Here is an 18,802-nt window from a genome sequence, read left to right on the forward strand (position 1 = left end):
TTTGTACTAAGGGTATGTACATGTGTGTGAAACTAAAATGTCTGAACATATGCACTAGATAAAATCATATGTACATACTTTTTAGTTACATTCATTTGTACGTATACAAATACGTACAAAATGCAGTACATGTTAATACGTGCAAAACGTATCATTATAAAATACATTCTACTATCTACTGTAAAATATAATCACTTATACGAATACAATAGTCTTGTAATCGTGTATTTAGATTACATGTAATCAAATTACATGTAATCATGATTACATGTAATCATATATTTTGATTACTTGTAATCATGATTACTTGTAATCGTTTTTGTTGTGATTACTTGTAATCGCAATTACTTGGAATCATGATTATATGTAATTGATTACTGCAATCAAAATTGTAATCATGATTACAGCTGTAATCAAAAATTTTTGAAAGTTGTAATAGTAATTGATTACTGTAATCAATATTGTAATCATGATTACAGCTGTAATCAAAATTTTTGAAATTGTAATCATGATTACAAGTAATTGATTACTGTAATCAAAAAATGTAATCGATTACATTTTTGGCCAACTCTGGTATCCACCATCTATTGACACACTTTGTAAATAATTTTGTAACATAGTCAGAAAAATAGTTCATAGAGCATTACTCTTGAAAAAAGCAAACCATATATTCTATCTCATTCAATTTCTCTTTATTAGTTTGATAAACTAATTTTAAACACCTACTTTAATTTCAATGCATTTATTTGCACACAGAAAGTTAAAATATTTAACATTCTATTTTTAATTTCAGAATACGTTACCTATCAGATATAAGCATGTTCATATAGTGAATGAATCAATTTTCTTTTCATACCTCTTCAACATTTTTAAGTTGAAGAAAAAATAAGAAAAAGGGTAAATATATTTTCTGATAATTATTGTTTTATTCTAAGTTCTCCATTGTTTCTTATATATTTTTTATATTAAAGTAGGTTATGAAAAAAGAATTTATGTAAATTTCAAAGTTCTAAGTTAAATATAAGTATGTTTTGAGGGATTTATATAAAGAAAGCAACAACACCCTAAAGTTTTGTTTCGTTATGTTATTAGTATATGCCCAGCTATGGACATGCACTCGTTTTCATGGAACATTGTTGCTTTTCAGAGTTATCTTTCAAACTTGGTAAAAGATTCGGTATTTTGGTGTTTTTCTGCCCTGAAAATATTGGGGGAACAACAGCACCCCAATAATTTCTTTACTGAATATTAAAATTCACTATGACGATAAGTTCTGTGACATAGCACTTTCCAGAGGTATCGATACTTTTAGTAGATATAGTTATTCAAACTTTCAAAAAATGTAAAATCTGCAATTTTTTATTTAGCTTTTCTCTAAACGGAATCATTGCTCAACAAAACCAACTATACCATTTTGTAGGTTAATGTATCTGTATAACATATGGAATGTATAACATATGGAAATAAAAATCAATGGGACCTCACCCCTTTTTTAGAGAATAAAATTACCAAAGTTGCTATGCTGTTATAAATTCTATGTTGAAAATCACTCCCAACCTCTTTTTTGAGATAGTAACAATGGATCATCCCCTTAAAAGTAAGCTAAAATAAGGAGATTTCATAAGAACTCAATCTTTAATCAAAAATCATCCTTGTTGAAGAAAACACAAAGAGGCGTTGTTTTCTGTTTTACATTGCTTGTTATTTACTTCTTTTTTCATGCCACTTAGTTACAGTTTTAAAATAAAATAAAGTTGATCTGGAAAATCGACATTTAATGGAACAAGAAGAATTTTTTCACTCAAGATCTCTTTACTCTTTTTCCAGTAATCTTCTCCCAGTATTAAAATATTTTCGCTCAAATCTAATACATATTGCTTGGAGCATTCATTCAGATTGATATGGTATCAACCTCAATAGTGGATGCTATAGGAAGCAGGTTCGGAGGATAATCTGCGAGAATATTTTTACATATAGTTCAATCAGTGTTGAACCCGTATATAGTCTTAACGATTCCTTGGAAGGTGTTTAAATTATTTTGATCAATTCTTTACTTACTTTACTTTATTTAACAAAAGCTGGGCATCTGGGCCGCGCAGAAGACCCATATCCCATTCATCGTGAAATTACAGTAAAATTAAAAAATATAAGCAGTTTGTATACGGAGTCTCTGGGGTGACTGTTGATCAATTCCTGTTTAATGACAAGAGACCACAGATTAAAATGGCTACAGAACGTTAAGTCAAAATTTTAAAATTCAGATTGGTGGGAATTTTAAAGATAGCAGTGGTGAGATAGATTAACCTCTCAAGGGTAAATGGTTTATGTACGATTTCCATTTTGTTTTTGTGGAAAGCAAAAGTCATTGCCACGTTTATGTCGTTAAGTTGCTATTTAATAATGCAATCCAAATAGGAAACGGAGCTTAGAGTTCACGAATTTGAATGTATTAGATTGCCGAAGGCCAAATTCATACCCTAGGTAATTTTTACTTTCTAGATCCATTTTCACGGCAGCGATATGAAACATCTTCACCAGTACATTCCAAAAGAAATTTTGCCACCTGAATATGATGGGGACAATACTGAATACTGCGCAATTGAATGGGTCAAAAAGGAAACGTATTCATTCTTAGAAAAATATAAAGAACTGCATCATTGCGAGCTTCGTTGATTTCGATACGATTCATTGTCTTAAAAATTCATAATTCGTACCTGATGAATCATCAGGCGAAGATTACAAAGCCAACACCTCTTTGAACTAATGAAATATTAATACAGATCTGAGATTATTATTTATTATCATTATTAGTCAGTTTGTATATATTTTCATTAGTGTCAATAATCCTATTTAAGATACAAGCAGTCTAATTAGGCAAGTAATGTATAAGTTCACATCACTATTAATCTATTGGTCTTTTTTTGTATTTTCATAAATGAAAAATAAAGTTTTATTTCGTCTGAAACAAAAATGAGTAGATATCTTCATTTATCTAAAAAAAATGATTGTGAGACATATTACAGTCATACATACATTTCTAATGCAAAGTGATAATGCCTGTAAGCACTCTTTACAGATCTCTCAAATGATATATTTGCAGTAGTGTTTCAAATCAACGTGAATGAATCATCAAATGTGATTGTTATAATTGAGCGTAATTATTGTAATTCATTGCTCATCAAATAAGTGCTATGCTATTATTAAATGTTATTATTCTTAACACATTGTGATAAATCTTCACATTGGACTATGCATAGTGATTTTTTTTTTATCTATTTGTGTCATCCTTTACGAATAGTTGATTCCCCTTGTTCTGCTGATGTTAACCAAATTATTAATTCAAACATAAATATAAGAAAATTCCATTTTTAATTGAATATACATCTTTTCCTTGCATTAGATGGGCAAGAAAAACACGAAAGCATCCAGTTGGTAGTTCCTTAATATGGTACTTCATTATATAATCACTTTGCCATTTCTCATCATACTATCTGTGTTCTTTTAATAAATACAGGCCTCACAACCCCGAAGTTCTTTAGTGAACTAGTGTGATTCCACGGTACTCAAACCAGAGTTGATTTTTTTCTGCCTTATACTTAGTTTTTAACGTCAGTTGATTACTTTATCCTGACAGCATGATACCACTACGTTTTGAGCAATATATTTAGTGCACATGTGCTTTTGTTTGAGCTTTTATGAAAAGTTTACAAATTTTCAAAGTATATTTCTAGTAAAATTAAAGTTGTTTGCATTAAAGTTCCAGATCAAACAAATTTTTCGATTCACTAAAGTCAATATTTATGCCTTTAAGGGCTTGTACGATGGTATCTATTATATATAACTCTATGTGTAAAGAGTAACAATTTATATATTTTCAACCAAATTAAAACAGGATAAAAGTTCTCGTCTTAGCTATAATTTAAATTTAAAAAATTCTTAATTACTTCATCCTAAACATAAATAATGATTATAAATCCAGCAATGCTTTCTCGTGGGCATGACATACATTTAATTTCTTAGATTAATGATCATAAAGAAATAACTTTCCCATAAATGTTTACGTTTTGAGCTATTTATATAAAATAGTAAGAGCCTCAAATCATATTCAATATTGCTTATCGCTATTAACTCTAGTTGCCGCCGGCAGGTACCCCAAGTGATGGGATGGAGAGTCCACTTCACAAACAGGCGCACAATAAAAATCTCATCCAAATTACATCCTATCTTTACAGAGTTATACTGCTGCTACTACTAAAGGAAAAATGTCCTTGCAAAAGTGCAGTAAAGCGATATGACCAGTTTCGAGATTTTTCTTCAGAAGAAACATACGTTATTGTTGTTGTTGTCTTATGTAACTTGTCAATACTGACAAACCATTTTTAAGACAGAAGGGTGCGCTTCTTATTGTTTTCCAGTGGCGCCATCTTTGGTCTAAAATTCGACTCATTCTACTCACGTACGTCACGGTCTGTTTTGCAGGGATTACACATTTACACATCATCCATCCATCCGCAGATCGTAATTTTGACCCGAACCGATTAATTTTTTGAGCAGGCTATCTTTTTCCAGTTTGATTGGTTCAGTATCCTCACAAAGGAAATTTTATGTCATAACTGTGATCAAAGTTCTATAGGATTTTACACTAAATCCCTAATCAGAAGTCAAATATGCATCGGCTTCGATAAAAGCAAATTCTTACTCCATCCCAAATTTAATGATACATTTAGGTCGAAAATTTTTTACCAAATTAGTTGCTACATTTCATGTCGGCGGAGCCTTTAATAAGTTGAGATGCAATTTAGTAAGACCGATACCAGTAAAATTATACTAAAAACGAATTTATGATTCATTAGCTAGGAGGACATTAACCCATATCTTCCAAAAGATAACTATTGTACTACTCAAAACAGTCCCCCCCCCCAAAAAAAAAAAAAAAACCAAAAAAAATGTANAAAAAAAAGAACACACCTGTTATTAATGATGGTCAGTTGCAGAGAGGGAGGAAGAACTCAGAGAAACCATAAGTGTTACACAATGAGATTGGCTTTGCCGTATTTTAGTGTTCCTTCGAATCCTGTAAAATTCTTGATGTATATATATNTATATAATCATTGTGGTCATAAAATTGTAAATAAAACCACGTTAATAAAATAGTTTTGTTAAAACGGTACACATAGGTACTTTTAATAGTATTAGGCGTTAACATTAATTATTAGAAAAGTAGTATTTACGTTTGACTGTATATTTAGAAAAGAATTAATTCCTCCTTTTTTTAATCCTGATAGATGTATTTATTAAAATAAATTTTCCACGGTAACTTTTAACAATAAACTACATGAATATTTTTGACACGTGTGTCCACTTTAGCAAAATGGCATGGATTTCGTATAAACAAAACATCATTTTCCACTAAGAATATAGAAGTATGTATCTAATTGCTTAAAGTATAATACAAAATAAAATATATATACAAGAACAAATATAAAAATAAAAAAGGCATGTTTGAACAATACAAATACTATAGAAAGTGTTTTTGCTATATAATTACAAATGTTTTCCAAACTATTTTTTTCTCTCCTAAATATTTTTTTTTCTTCATTGAGCTGGTTATCTTTTATTGTCAGCTGATTGCAGACAAAAATGTTATACATTAGAAAGAAAAAGTTTTAAGAATGTCTGTTGTTGGTTTTTTTATTTCTAAATCTTTATCACCAATAAAACTAATCTTAAGTGAAAACATTTAAAACTTTTTTTGAGCACTTATTTAATGCTGAAATAAGACTTCCTTCTTGTTATGTTGTTTCCTTCATCAAAATTTTCATTGGATATATAGCTTACAAAAATACATAAATTTAAATAAATGTTTATTTATTTGAAAAATATTTTAATCATTGAAAGTTTTAATTGTAGCGGTGAATATAATTTCTATTTCCTAAAGTTCCAACCTGTGTGTTCTTTAAGACTGTTAAGCTATATTTCACAAACTTCTTTGTATTTATTGCTCAGAAATCAGGTTATGATCGAGCAGAAATAGGCATTTCCGGGTAATGCACGGAAAAGTCATCGTAAGACGCTAAGAGCTCTGTTTCTTCGTGTGCTAAATAGGGAAGTGCTTAATAGAAAAGTGCTTCGTGTGCTTAATAGGCAGTGTTATAATAGGGATGTGCCCCTAGCCGCGAGAGATGTTTCCCGGCATGAGTTCCTATGCAATTTTAATCCTTATGATTTGTCCCAACTCTGCTGGAAGTTCGTTATAATATTTACACTACCCCTAGTTATATAAATAGCGTTCTTAAACATATACTACATATCCACAAGAAATAGACTAAAAATATGTTTAAAAATTTTGTAGCTGTAGAAGCAAATTTAATTTCAAATTTGAAATCCTCACACCCGAATTCGGCAAATTTATGTATTTGTATAGATGCAACCAAAAATTTGTTTCCCTGTGCTAATTATCTTTTTCCTCATACCCGAATTTGGCAAAGTCTAGTACTCGTATAGATGCAACTAAAAATTTGTTTCCCAGTGCTAGTTACCTTTTTCCTCACACCCGAATTCGGCAAGATCAGGTATTTGTATAGATGCAACCAAAACTTTATCTCCCAGTGTTAGTTACCTTTTTCCTCATACCCGAATTCGGCAAGTTCTAGTATTTGTATAGATGCAACCAAAAATTTGTTTCCCAGTGCTAGTTACCTTTTTCCTCATACCCGAATTCGGCAAGTTCTAGTATTTGTATAGATGCAACCAAAAATTTGTTTCCCAGTGCCAGTTGCCCTTCTCCTCACACCCGAATTCGGCGAGATCAGGTATTTGTATAGATGCAACCAAAAATTTATCTCCCAGTGTTAGTTACCTTTTTCCTCATACCCGAATTCGGCAAGGTCTAGTATTTGTATAGATGCAACCAAAAATTTGTTTCCCAGTGCTAGTTGCCTTTCTCCTCACACCCGAATTCGGCGAGATAAGATATTTGTATAGATGCAACCAAAAATTTATCTCCCAGTGTTAGTTAAATTTTTCCTCATACCCGAATTCGGCAAGTTCTAGTATTTGTATAGATGCAACCAAAAATTTGTTTCCCAGTGCTAGTTGCCTTTCTCCTCACACCCGAATTCTGCGAGATCAGGTATTTGTATAGATGCAACCAAAAATTTATCTCCCAGTGTTAGTTACCTTTTTCCTCATACCCGAATTCGACAAGTTCTAGTATTTGTATAGATGCAACCAAAAATTTGTTTCCCAGTGCTAGTTGCCTTTCTCCTCACACCCGAATTCGGCGAGATCAGGTATTTGTATAGATGCTACCAAAAATTTATCTCCCAGTGTTAGTTACTTTTTCCTCATACCCGAATTCGGCAAGGTCTAGTATTTGTGTAGATGCAACTAAAAATTTGTTTCCCAGTGTTATTTACCTTTTTTTTAATCACTTACGAAGAACAGGTGTTCACGGTATAGGTGTACTTGGCTGGATAAAAATGTTTTGATTAAACATAATTTCAAACTATTCCACTTTATCTTTTTTTGTGGTATTATTTTTTACTAGGTAAGAAAAATTGAGGGATATTGAAAATAATGTGGCAGAAGTACGAAGTGATTTTTAAACTTTTTTTAATACGCTTTTGAAGAAAGAAAGGAACACTTTGTTGTTAGGTGTGAAACTTAGACCAAAAATATGTTTATTTACTACTGTCCTGAATTTTTTTTCAATCTTTAGATAACTCACTTTTCAAGGCTATCAATGAAAATAAAAATAACTGACTCTGAATTCACCTCTTTTTGTCATGTAAGCAATTTTTACTTATCCAAAGATAAACAGAATGGGTTTTCAAAAGTTAAGAGGATCTCGTAATTCCATTGGTTCAATTTGCTTATCGGTTTAAAACCTAACCTTGTCAAATATTTGTGCGCATCTGAAACAATGTTTGGCAGTTATTTTTAAACGTGAAATTAATTCATTTTCCTACCTCGAGGTACTTGAGTGTTAGTATTTGAATGAATTAAAAAATATTTGCAATTTTAATCATTGTGAGTGTTTGCCCTTCTCTATATAACATAAAAACATAATAGCCTAATACAGTTTTCCATTGTTGTCGGAGCATTTTTAGTGACCGAAATATCAGCAAAAAATTATTAAAAGGTCATAAAGGTATTGTTTTTCTATAAGTACTTTTGCATTCCCAATGTGAATTAATTTTGCTGCCATTTTTGCTTTTTTGCTTTTGATTTTTTTCTAAATTATGAGTTTAAACGAAAAGAATTGTTTATTTTTTATTTTAACTCAATTCTTAGTTATATTTTAAGTTAGAAATATTGAAATCAAGTTTTGATCTTTGAAATATTGAACCGTTTTACAATGGTTATTTTTTTGTGCAAATTACGAATTATTAAAGAGATTCGTTAAATGATATAGAACTTAACGATCAGCTTCATGCACAACGTGATGCGGGCAAAAATTGTACTTATTATATCCGTCCGTTTGGTAGGTGAAAATATTAAATTACTGAACTTAACAAACCAAATTTGTTACAACATTGTGCTTTTGATTTTAAATGCTATTTTGAAAAATTATTACAGTTGCTGTTGTTGTCGTCGGCCATTAAGGCAGAGGGGTAGCGATTGTTCTTATTTCCCAGTGGCGCCATCTATGGCCAAGAATTCCACTTCTGTCACACCCACACGCCGCACTCGTTCATAGTGACACTCGTTTATAGCCACACTCGTTACACGCCACAATCGTCTTTAAATCGTAATTTTGACCTGAATCATAGAACGTTTCAATCTCCAATTCAGTACCCCCAGAGCTATTGATTTGTTATGGGAACATGGAAGACTTTGTGACCTGAAGATTTAGCGTGCACCAGTAACTATTTACTACACGGGGAATCTTCGGCCGGCGGGAATCGAACTCATGTTCTCACAGGCGTGAGTCCAGTGCCCTAACTACCAGGCCATCCCAACCTACTTATGTTTACCAATAGATCCTATTAGGATCGTCAGAGAAATATAATCATAAACAAATCTTTCATAAATAAAACTCTCACTTTTATTATTTAAAAATCCTTGCACTCTATTTTGTTAACTTTGATAATTATTTCGTTACAAAATCACGTGATTTGTGACGAGTTGCGAACTCGAATATATGACGAAAATGTTTCCTCAACTCGGAACCTCATCGCTGTGCATTGTTACCAAGAATAACGAAATTAGAATGAAGAGTATACGAATGAAAGTAGAATAACGAATGTCTTTGATGAAATGTGGGTTCGGAGAATTTATTAGGAAACGATTTCGTACAAAACGAAGAAAGCTTCGTAAAATTTGAGTATCCATTTCTTGCAGTGTTTGCACATGAGATGTGAGAGTAAGCAATCAGAATTTTCTTTTTTGAGTGCGTATAGTTTATTTGAATAATTTCAACTTTTTTGCATAAAGAAACTGTTTTATGCCAAGGAACAACGATTACTGAGGATCAATCATCTGTGTTGCTGAGAGGCATCAAACACAAGAGGTTAGCCTTTATTGCCACTATAACTTGATTAAACTTTATAATGCAAGAATGATTATTAAAATCGCTTCAAGAAACAAAAAAATATTTAACTTTAAGTGGTCTTGCAGTTTCAAAAATAACGGATCTTTGTTGATTCATGTCATTTTTTGCTGAAACGGAAAAACATTTACTTTAGTACGCGGATTCAATTTTTCTTTTAAAAACCATCATATTTACATTTTATTCTAAATAAAGATTGTTTCAAAGTTCGAATATCTTCACACGAATATTTTCACCATGTAACGCAAAATGAACACTTCCGGCACCTTCCACGGCGAAGAACGATAAGTTCTGCATATATATATTATCTGGTTCTGCATATATATATTATGAAATATATATTATCTGGGGAACGGTTGGATCCCTCGCTTTTGGTATCCCGACAACCTGAGCGTGAAATCGAGCACTTAACGGTAGAAGAGTTTAACGATCGCACATAATAATACTAAACACTCTCGGTATCTTCGCAGTCCATTAAATGTGGTCACCTACCCATCTCACTGACCGCTGCCACTGATGCTTAATGTCGGTGTTCTACTGGGAACCGAGTCTTTACGATCACTGTGTGTCACTGTAGGACATCAAGCTTATGAAAAAATAAAGCATAATTAGACGTTCATTAAAAGTAAAATAAATTAAAAATAATCATATGAAAATAATCATATTTAAATGAAAATCAAAGTCAAGGGTTAATATATAAAACAACCCGCGCCTTGTTCAGCATAATTAAATTTCTAAAGCTGAAAATTGGATTTTGAGCAATTATTTTATAAATTTTTTCATTACATAACTTTCGTTCTATCCAAAAATGGTTTTCCCAAGTAGTCTCAAAATTTAAACTGAAAAAGAAATTAGAGATAAATGGATTTTTATTTTTTACTATTGGTTAATTACAGCAACGTTTGATAATCATGCATTGAAATATATGTTTAATTTACTCATTTGTAGAGGCAGTTTCAAACATGGTTAATTGAATCTAATAATTTAAGAATGAAAAAGAAAAGAAGAAGTTTTACTATCACTTTAAAAATAAAATAAAAACTTTCGGTATAATTCCGGAAAATCGTCTACTATGACAAAACCTGATAAAAATGATGCAATCACTTATCTTAATGTGCAATGCATCAACAAATAAAAGAACCACACTGAATAACTTTTGATTTATTGATTGGCTTCACTTTCTAGGACTCCTACTTAATGGTTCCAGGGGGTGACCTCAAATATGCTAATTAATTAGTGCAGACGATATTTTAAGTTACTAAATCAGACACAAAAACTTGCTTTCTCTGAATACACAGTTTTTTTCCCTACGATTCAGATTTCTGACCCTTAAATAGCGACTAAATAAACAACTTTCTTAAAATTCCATTTCTCAGGAATTATTTAACCAATTGCTCTCCAATTTTGCTTTTTGCCATGCAAAATTAGATACTTTAAAATGGTGTAAACTTGTATGTCTTACAATTCAAACTTTTTCGACTATTATTAAATAGAATTTTTAAAAAATTAACATTTACAGAAATTTCTTTTCTTGCGTGGGAATATCTTTACATAAAAGAATTTTAAAATTGTATACAAAAACTTATCAATTTGCTTAAAAAGTTTTTGAGATATGGCGCAACGCGCAAAAAGAAAAATTCATATTAAGGGGTCCAAACTTCGGACTGCTCTTCTGACCAAACTATTAGGACCCTATTTCCCAGATTGCCGATTTTGGGAACAGCTGTATTTTGGGGTTCAGAAATCCAAATCCGTCGGGAGGAAAATGTATGTTTATTCGGAGAAAGAACGTTTTTGTGTCTCATTTTGGAACTCAAAATATTGTCTGCGTAAATTAATTAGCATATTCGAGGTCACCTCTTTGTACCATTAAGAATGAGTCCTAGAACGTGAGGAACCGATTGTTAGTTCAAAAGCCATTCAGAGTATTCCGTTTCTTTTTCTTCGGCGCACTGTACTTTTATTTTTGAAATAAAGTATTTATCTAGATCTCGTGAATAAAATTGAATTTTGAACTTTTAAATTAAGTTCTTATCAAGCGATTGATAATATGTTACAAAGAATGGAAATAAACAAACGAGCTGATTGCTTAACATCGAGAATTCCGGGTCTCTAAACTAATTTCTCTAGGTATGGGCTGTATTTCCTATTAAAATTAATTCCAAATATATATTTATCTTGATATGCAATTTTTTGTTTATCTTCAACATCTATGTTATTACTTTATAAGTTTTGCTAAAATATTTTTGTATTTAACAAAAAACGTTTAGAGTTGCTGCATTCATTAAATGATATTTTTTCTTAAAAAATGTGTTTTGATTATCTCTGTATTTCCTATATTCATTATATCATTCACCCTTGTGCAAATTAATTGAAACAAACTTTTTTTTCGTGTTTTTTAAAGAAGATGTTTTGGGGTTGTTTCGGTTACACTGGGGTTGGACCTTTGCAGCCTATTGGCGGTATGATGCGTTCTGAGCAGTACATTACTATTCTGGGTAAAAAAGTTCTTCCAGAGTTGAAGAAACGATACCCTGATGGAACAGGGATTTTTCAACAGGATTTAGCTCATTGCCATACGTCCAAAATTGTCAAGAAATTCATGTCTGAGAATCAAATTGAGACATTGGAATGGCCAGGGAACTCTCCGGATATCAACCCAATTGAAATCTCTGGGCCATATGCAAGAATCGCCTATTAAATATGGACTGCACAACTATGGAGAAGCTACTCACGGCGTTAATTCATGTGTGGTACAAGGACACAAATATTATAAATGACTGTAAAACATTAGTGGAATCCATGCCGAATCGTGTCCAAATGTTAATAAAGTGTCGTGGAGATCATATAATGTTCTAAAAATTTTTGAGTTTGTATAAATTTAAATAAAATAGCATTTTCTCTTAGTTTTCCGAATTTATTGAGTTTGTTTCAATTATTTTGCACAAGGGTGTATATATTAAATGTAAGTAAAATAATCAGGTGTATTTAATTTTACTTAGAGAAAATAAAAAGATATTAGATGTTAGCTTTTCTTGTAATAAAAAGAAATGACACGTTACTTCTTACCATAGATATTTCTATGTCATAATGAGAAAAATAAATTTAATTCCAATAAAGGAAGACTGAGAAATAAGGTTTTGTTTCCAGCGAAATAAATTTGTCGAAAAGAAAAATTTCCCTCACGGAATAAAAAAATCATAAAGTTAAATTTAAAACTGGCATAAAAATATGTGACGTAACGTAACAATGACAGTCAAGGAAATGATTTTGTACTTTTAAATTAAGTTCTTATCAAACAATTGATAATACGCCACAAAGAATGCAAATAGGCAAATGAGCTTATAGCTTAACATTGAGAATTCCGGGTCTCTAAACTCCTTTATGTAGGTATGTGCTGTATTTCCTATTAAAATTAATACCCAAAATATATTTATCTTGATTTGCTATTTTTTGTTTATCTTCAACATTTATGCTATTACTTTATTAATTTTGTTAAAATATTTTTGTACTTAACAAAAAACGTTTAAATTTGCTGCATTCATTAAATTATATTTTTTTTTTAAAAATTTATTTTGATTATCACTGTATTTCCTAATTGCATTATATCATATATATTAAATGTAAGTAAAATAATCAGGTGTATTTAATTTACATTGAGAAAATAAAAAGATATTAGATGTTAGCTTTTCTTGTAATAAAAAGAAATGGCACGTTAGTTCTTACCATAGATATTTCTAAGTCATATGGAGAAAAATAATTTTAATTCCAATAAAGGAAGACTGAGAAAAAAGGGTTTCGTTTCCATCAAAATAAATTTGTCAAAAAGAAAAATTTCCTTCACGGAAGAAAAAATCATAAAAAGTAAAATTTAAAACTGACATACAAATATGTGACTTAACGTAACAGTGACAGTTAAGGAAATGAGATCACACTAGCGACAGGATCAAGAATTACATTGTTAATAATAATCTTATGACAAGATAGATTTTTACTGAACTAGCAAAATGTTGGCAAATGAAACCATATAATTAAGTAGATGTATGGTGATTATCTTGGTGTCATAGATAAGCTTGATGCAAAAAATATTTTCAAGCTAGTAAATCTTATGGCAACCTTGATTTGATGTTGTTATAAAGAAATTGTTTCTCAAGGTTTTGTATTAGGGTAATGTGCATAAATTATATCCTTTTTAGGATATAATTTGTAATACCGTTTTGGGTTTACATGAGAAAGTTTTTACCTAGTGAAGATAAACTTTACATTGCCATCTGGGTTAATAATAACGATTATATGGATTTTGATGATTTGTATGTATCATCAGCATGTCGTAACGATAAAATTGACAATATTATTTTATTAGTTATCCATCGTTGTTGATAATGAATAAAATATAACCGTATTTGATGGTTAATAGTCTATTGTTATAGATAATACCTGCTATAATATTGTATTCGATATTTATCGTTTGAGATATTATCACGGTGTTATTGTTGCAGATAATGTATAATCCATACTTATTCTTAGACATAGTATTCATGATCCATTGTGAAATATTGTTATTGTTGCAGATAATGTATAATCCATACTTATTCATAAACATAGTATTTATGATCCATTGTGAAATATTGTTATTGTTGCAGATAGTGTATAATCCATACCTATTCATAGACATAGTATTCATGATCCATTGTGAAATATTGTTATTTTTGCAGATAATGTATAATCCACACTTATTCATAAACATAGTATTCATGATCCATTGTGAAATATTGTTATTGCTGCAGATAATGTATAATCCATACTTATTCATAGACATAGTATTCCTGATCCAATGTGAAATATTGCTATTGTTGTAGATAATGTATAATCCTAACTTATTCTTAGACATAGTATTCATGATCCATTGTGAAAATACACTATCTGGCCAAAAGTATCGGTTGTAATGGTGGTGGAAGCATAATAGAGTGGGGGTGCTTCTTGTGGTTTGCCGGCGTCCGTTAGTCCCTGTGGTTGGAAACATGAGCTCTGAGATGGACATTCTGGACAATGCTGCACTCCCAGTTCTATGGTAATATATCGGGGAGGACCCATTTCTCTTCCAACAGGATAACTGCTCCATTCACACATCGAGGCTTGCACTGACGTGATATGATGAAATGGGTGTTCAAAAACTGGACTGGTCTTCTCAGAGTCCTGATCTATATCCCATAGAACACCTCTGAGACGAATTAGAGTGCAGATTACGTAGCCAGCAAAATCGACCATCCTCTTTGCTAGCACTCACTTCAGCCGTGATGGAAGCCTGGAAGTCAATTCCGATGACCACTTATCAAAAACTGATGTAAAGTCTTCCCAGACGTGTGCTGGCTGCCATCGATGCAAGAAGGAGACCAACATCATATTAATATGTGCCTCAGAACGCTCTAAGTCTATACTACCGGGTGTCCGGATACTTTTGGTCTGATAGTGTACATTTCAAAACATCTCTATTGCGATACTGAAAAAAAATATCATAATTATACGTTATATACTGCCCAGCTCTACTTTTGAAAAGAGCCACGAATGCTCAGTTGAGCAGCACTGATGTATAGCAGACTGGGGTGTAGTCCCTGGTAGCGTCTTTAAGCCCACCCAACTTCACTATGTCTGGGAAGAAAAAGCAGTCATCGGTGAGCAATGCTGAACCAATTGACAGTCACGAAACCTTGTGACCTTAACCCACTGACCGTTCTACTCGTAAAACGCCGTATTTTAACATGCAATCTTATCCACATAGCAAAACCGGTTTTTCTGTGTTATTAGATAGGGAAATGGCGTATAGGGACAAAACATTCTCCCAATTTTGCCCATTTGCTAAATTGCCAGTGGGTTAACCTTCACGAGTATCCCTGGCCTACAACGGGACTATTGTGGGAGTGCTTTATTTTTTCTTTTAGGGTTGTCGTTTAGGGCAAAATCACTTTTAAAAAAGTGGTGGATTTTTAGAGTAAATTCTTTTTTAGATATCTTTGCAACTGAACCTAGATTTATATTGTTTTTTTGTTCCAGGCGATTGAAAACCATATCTGTCAAAAATGGAAAGCAATTATGATTTAAAGATGAAACGGATGGGATTTCTACCATGCAGAATGGGATATCTGACTGACTGGATGGTAAAAGTAGCCGAAGATGAATTGAATGAAACTGAAGAAACTCGTAGTCTGGCCATTTCAGAATTCCGGAGTCTCATAGCTGGTAAGAGCCCCCTTTTTTTAAAGAAAAGCACTTATAGATAATTCCGCAATATTAATGTCACCAATATAACTTTCTGTGTATTTCGTCAATGTCTGAAACTGTTAAGACGGGGGGGGGGGGAAANGGCGGGGGGAAATATTTCTGGATAATGCACTTGTTTATGCAAATATAATTAATAACAAATATATGTTACATTTCCTTCTCTCTTTAAAAATGTTTGGAAGCACTTTTAAGATGCACAAAAATTTAAACTCTTTTCAAAAATAAGCTATTTAAATTTTTTTTAAAAAATATTAACTTTTAAATGAAGTCTGTTGAATTCTTTCAGAAAAATAAAAATTTAATCACATAAGCACCCTATATAAGAGGAGGTGATTAATTAACACCCTGTAGCAGTTAAACTTTATTTTCAGAACAAATGGAACTGAAGGTCTGGACTGATGATGCTTTCCTACTACAATTCTTGAGAGCTAGAAAATTCGATGTAAAGAGAGCTTGGGAACTTTTGCACCATTTTTCGTTGTTCGAAAAGATTATCCTGAAGTTTATCCCCCTGAACCGGAGATTGAGAGTATAAAAACTGCACAGGAAGGAACCAATGGTGGTGGCGCATATCCATACAGAGACAAAAATGGCTCCCTCATAGTGTTTTATAACATTGGTAAGATTCCAAATAGTAATTCACTTTTTTATTTATCTATATCGAAATATTTAATTTATGATGTGTGATTTTTCTAAAAGTAAAACTCTTAATCCGTGACTCTAACTCCTCCAGTTTTTACGAAATGTTTTCCAAAATGGTAGAGATCTATAACAGTAGTAGGGTAGAAATTTCATCTATCTCGGTACACAGCCGCGAAGCCGCTTTAACCGATTCATCGAAGTTGAGAGGATCTATGATGTTAGATCAGATGTTGGAGGATCTGAAAATAAAAGAAAAAAATGATCACAGAAAGCTGTGATCGGCAGAGATCTTTTTCCTTTATCCTTTATTTATAAAAAATTGGGCACCTGGGCCGTGCAGAAGGCCCGTATCCCATACATCATAAAATAGTATAAAAAGTTAAAATAAAAGACAGTTTGAGTTCAGAGTGGGGTGGCTGTTACAGGGAGACAAGCACCTTGCTTGTATAACTGAAGGAAAATGAAAATAATAAGAGCAACTTGCTGTAATCTGTGGATGGCTGTAGTTTGATTGTCAACGTGAAGTAACATAGATCAGGATTTCAGTATTAGTAAAGTGTTTGATGCTGTGGACTATTGGTATTTTGGATTATTGATGTACAATATAGATGCTGGAATTGAAGACTATTATTTGTGCTGATAGTTGTGGTACGAGGCGTCGGAGGTGAAATGAGCGGCTATTGGTCTTAGTTTATCGTCTTTTTTATAGTTCTCGAAGTTAAAAATCTGATTGAAGTTGGCTGTGCTGCATTTTACGGCTTTGTCGTAGAAGTCTGCATTTAATTTGTGTATATATTCGGATAGAAACGGAATTTTGAGATCTTTATGGATATTTGAATTACGTATGAACCATCTGGCACGGGTGATCTTTCTGAGTATTTTATTTTGACATTGGTTGAGCTTTTTCATTAGGTGTTCGGGTATAGTAGTCCAGGCAGGTGAAGCATATGTAAGTATAGGTCGGATCATGGAGGTGTATAGTAATTTTCTGGTTTTTAGTGAGACGTTTTGGTTATAGATGAGAGGTTGGATGATATTAACTGCTGCTTTGGCTTTGTCTGTTATATTTTTAATATTGTCCCTCCAAGTGAGTTTACTATTAATTATGAGTCCAAGGTACTTTGCTCTCTTAACTATTGGGATTTGAATGTTGAACAGTTTCGTTTTGCATTGAGGTAAAATTTTAATTCTTCTTTTTTGTATGATGAGGATTTGTGATTTATCGGCGTTTACGGCTATTTTCCATTTTCTACACCAGTCTTCTATTTCATCTATTTGTTCTTGTAGTTTTATTAGAGCTAAGTTTGGAGCAGAGATCTATAACAGAGATGCCAACTCGCTTTGATTTTTAAAAAGATATTTTCTAGTGGTAACGAAATTTAAGTTTTTTTTTTGTTGTTTAATTTAATTTTTCTACCACTGCATATCAATAATTCACAGTATCATATGAAATGCAAATTTATTGTTGCTATTTGGCCGGCCGACTACGACTAGAGAGAGTTTTTGGGACTCGACCCGATGAAGGCCTGAGCAGACTCACGTATCGGAGTTGACAGGAGGATTAGACAGTGAGAGGAGAGTATTATCTTGCATCTTATCTGTGCTAGTTAGTTGAAAATTGACTAAGTAAGTTTTTTTTTTCTCTTTATGTATTTATTGAGGAATATAGTTTAACATCAGTCGATTCTGGGTGGGACCAGAGATTCATGGCCTCACCTACTGATTTATCGCAAAATGGTCCTTTTCAGGACCAACAAATTACGATTTCACCTCTTATCTCCGAGAGTCCTATGGACGCTGTAGTTATTATTGAAAATACAAATGCCGATCTTAACGCCACTGATAAAGAGGGAAGCACCCCTTCCAAAAATATCTTGGATTTAACTTATCCTAACACCGGCAAGACGAATAAAAAGAAAAAGCGGAAAAATCGTCTGAAAAATACAGTTCAGTCGACAGATGAAGATTGTACGGACTTAGAATCCGACGCCACCTCGGACAATTTAATCTATAATGAAAATTCAGATTTGAACATTATAAATGATATCGCTATACCTTTTGAAAATATGCTAATCGAAACCCTTGAGCTACTGAGAAATGCCGCTAATTTTAAAAATCTAGGCCATAAAGTCGCACAGACCCTGAATAAAATTAATGACCACCATAATGAATTCAAAAATAAATATCTCGAACTCAAAAATAAAATATCCTGCGAAAATACCCTGTTTAATGTCCTCTCAGAAACCACCACGGAAAAAATTGATACTTTCGCCCAAGATAATAAAAATCAATTTCCTTCAATCCCATTTTTTGATCTAAATGACTCAC

General features: G+C 32.2%; 2 protein-coding genes across 3 annotated transcripts in view; both read left to right on the top strand.

The window, feature by feature from the left end:
* LOC107454778 (clavesin-2) overlaps positions 1 to 2,957 on the top strand; it is a 356,878-nt gene extending 353,921 nt beyond the window's left edge. Inside the window, exons 4-5 of one of the 2 annotated variants that reach the window (XM_016072068.3) lie at positions 794 to 897; positions 2,500 to 2,957. In XM_016072068.3, coding sequence (XP_015927554.1) covers positions 794 to 889 — 96 coding nt within the window. In that variant the 3' untranslated portion in view covers positions 890 to 897; positions 2,500 to 2,957. The remainder of the gene's footprint in view (positions 1 to 793; positions 898 to 2,499) is intronic. The other variant, XR_011637683.1, reaches the window with a different exon arrangement.
* Positions 2,958 to 7,920: 4,963 nt separating this feature from the next.
* LOC107454777 (retinaldehyde-binding protein 1-like) overlaps positions 7,921 to 18,802 on the top strand; it is a 22,076-nt gene continuing 11,194 nt past the window's right edge. Inside the window, exons 1-5 of the mRNA XM_071185770.1 lie at positions 7,921 to 8,152; positions 15,605 to 15,790; positions 16,204 to 16,361; positions 17,493 to 17,561; positions 18,223 to 18,442. Of these exons, the coding sequence (XP_071041871.1) occupies positions 15,631 to 15,790; positions 16,204 to 16,361; positions 17,493 to 17,561; positions 18,223 to 18,442 (607 nt within the window). The 5' untranslated portion in view covers positions 7,921 to 8,152; positions 15,605 to 15,630. The remainder of the gene's footprint in view (positions 8,153 to 15,604; positions 15,791 to 16,203; positions 16,362 to 17,492; positions 17,562 to 18,222; positions 18,443 to 18,802) is intronic.

The sequence above is a fragment of the Parasteatoda tepidariorum genome, chromosome 9 (genome assembly GCF_043381705.1).
Source record: "Parasteatoda tepidariorum isolate YZ-2023 chromosome 9, CAS_Ptep_4.0, whole genome shotgun sequence".
NCBI classification, from domain to species: Eukaryota; Metazoa; Arthropoda; class Arachnida; order Araneae; family Theridiidae; genus Parasteatoda; species Parasteatoda tepidariorum.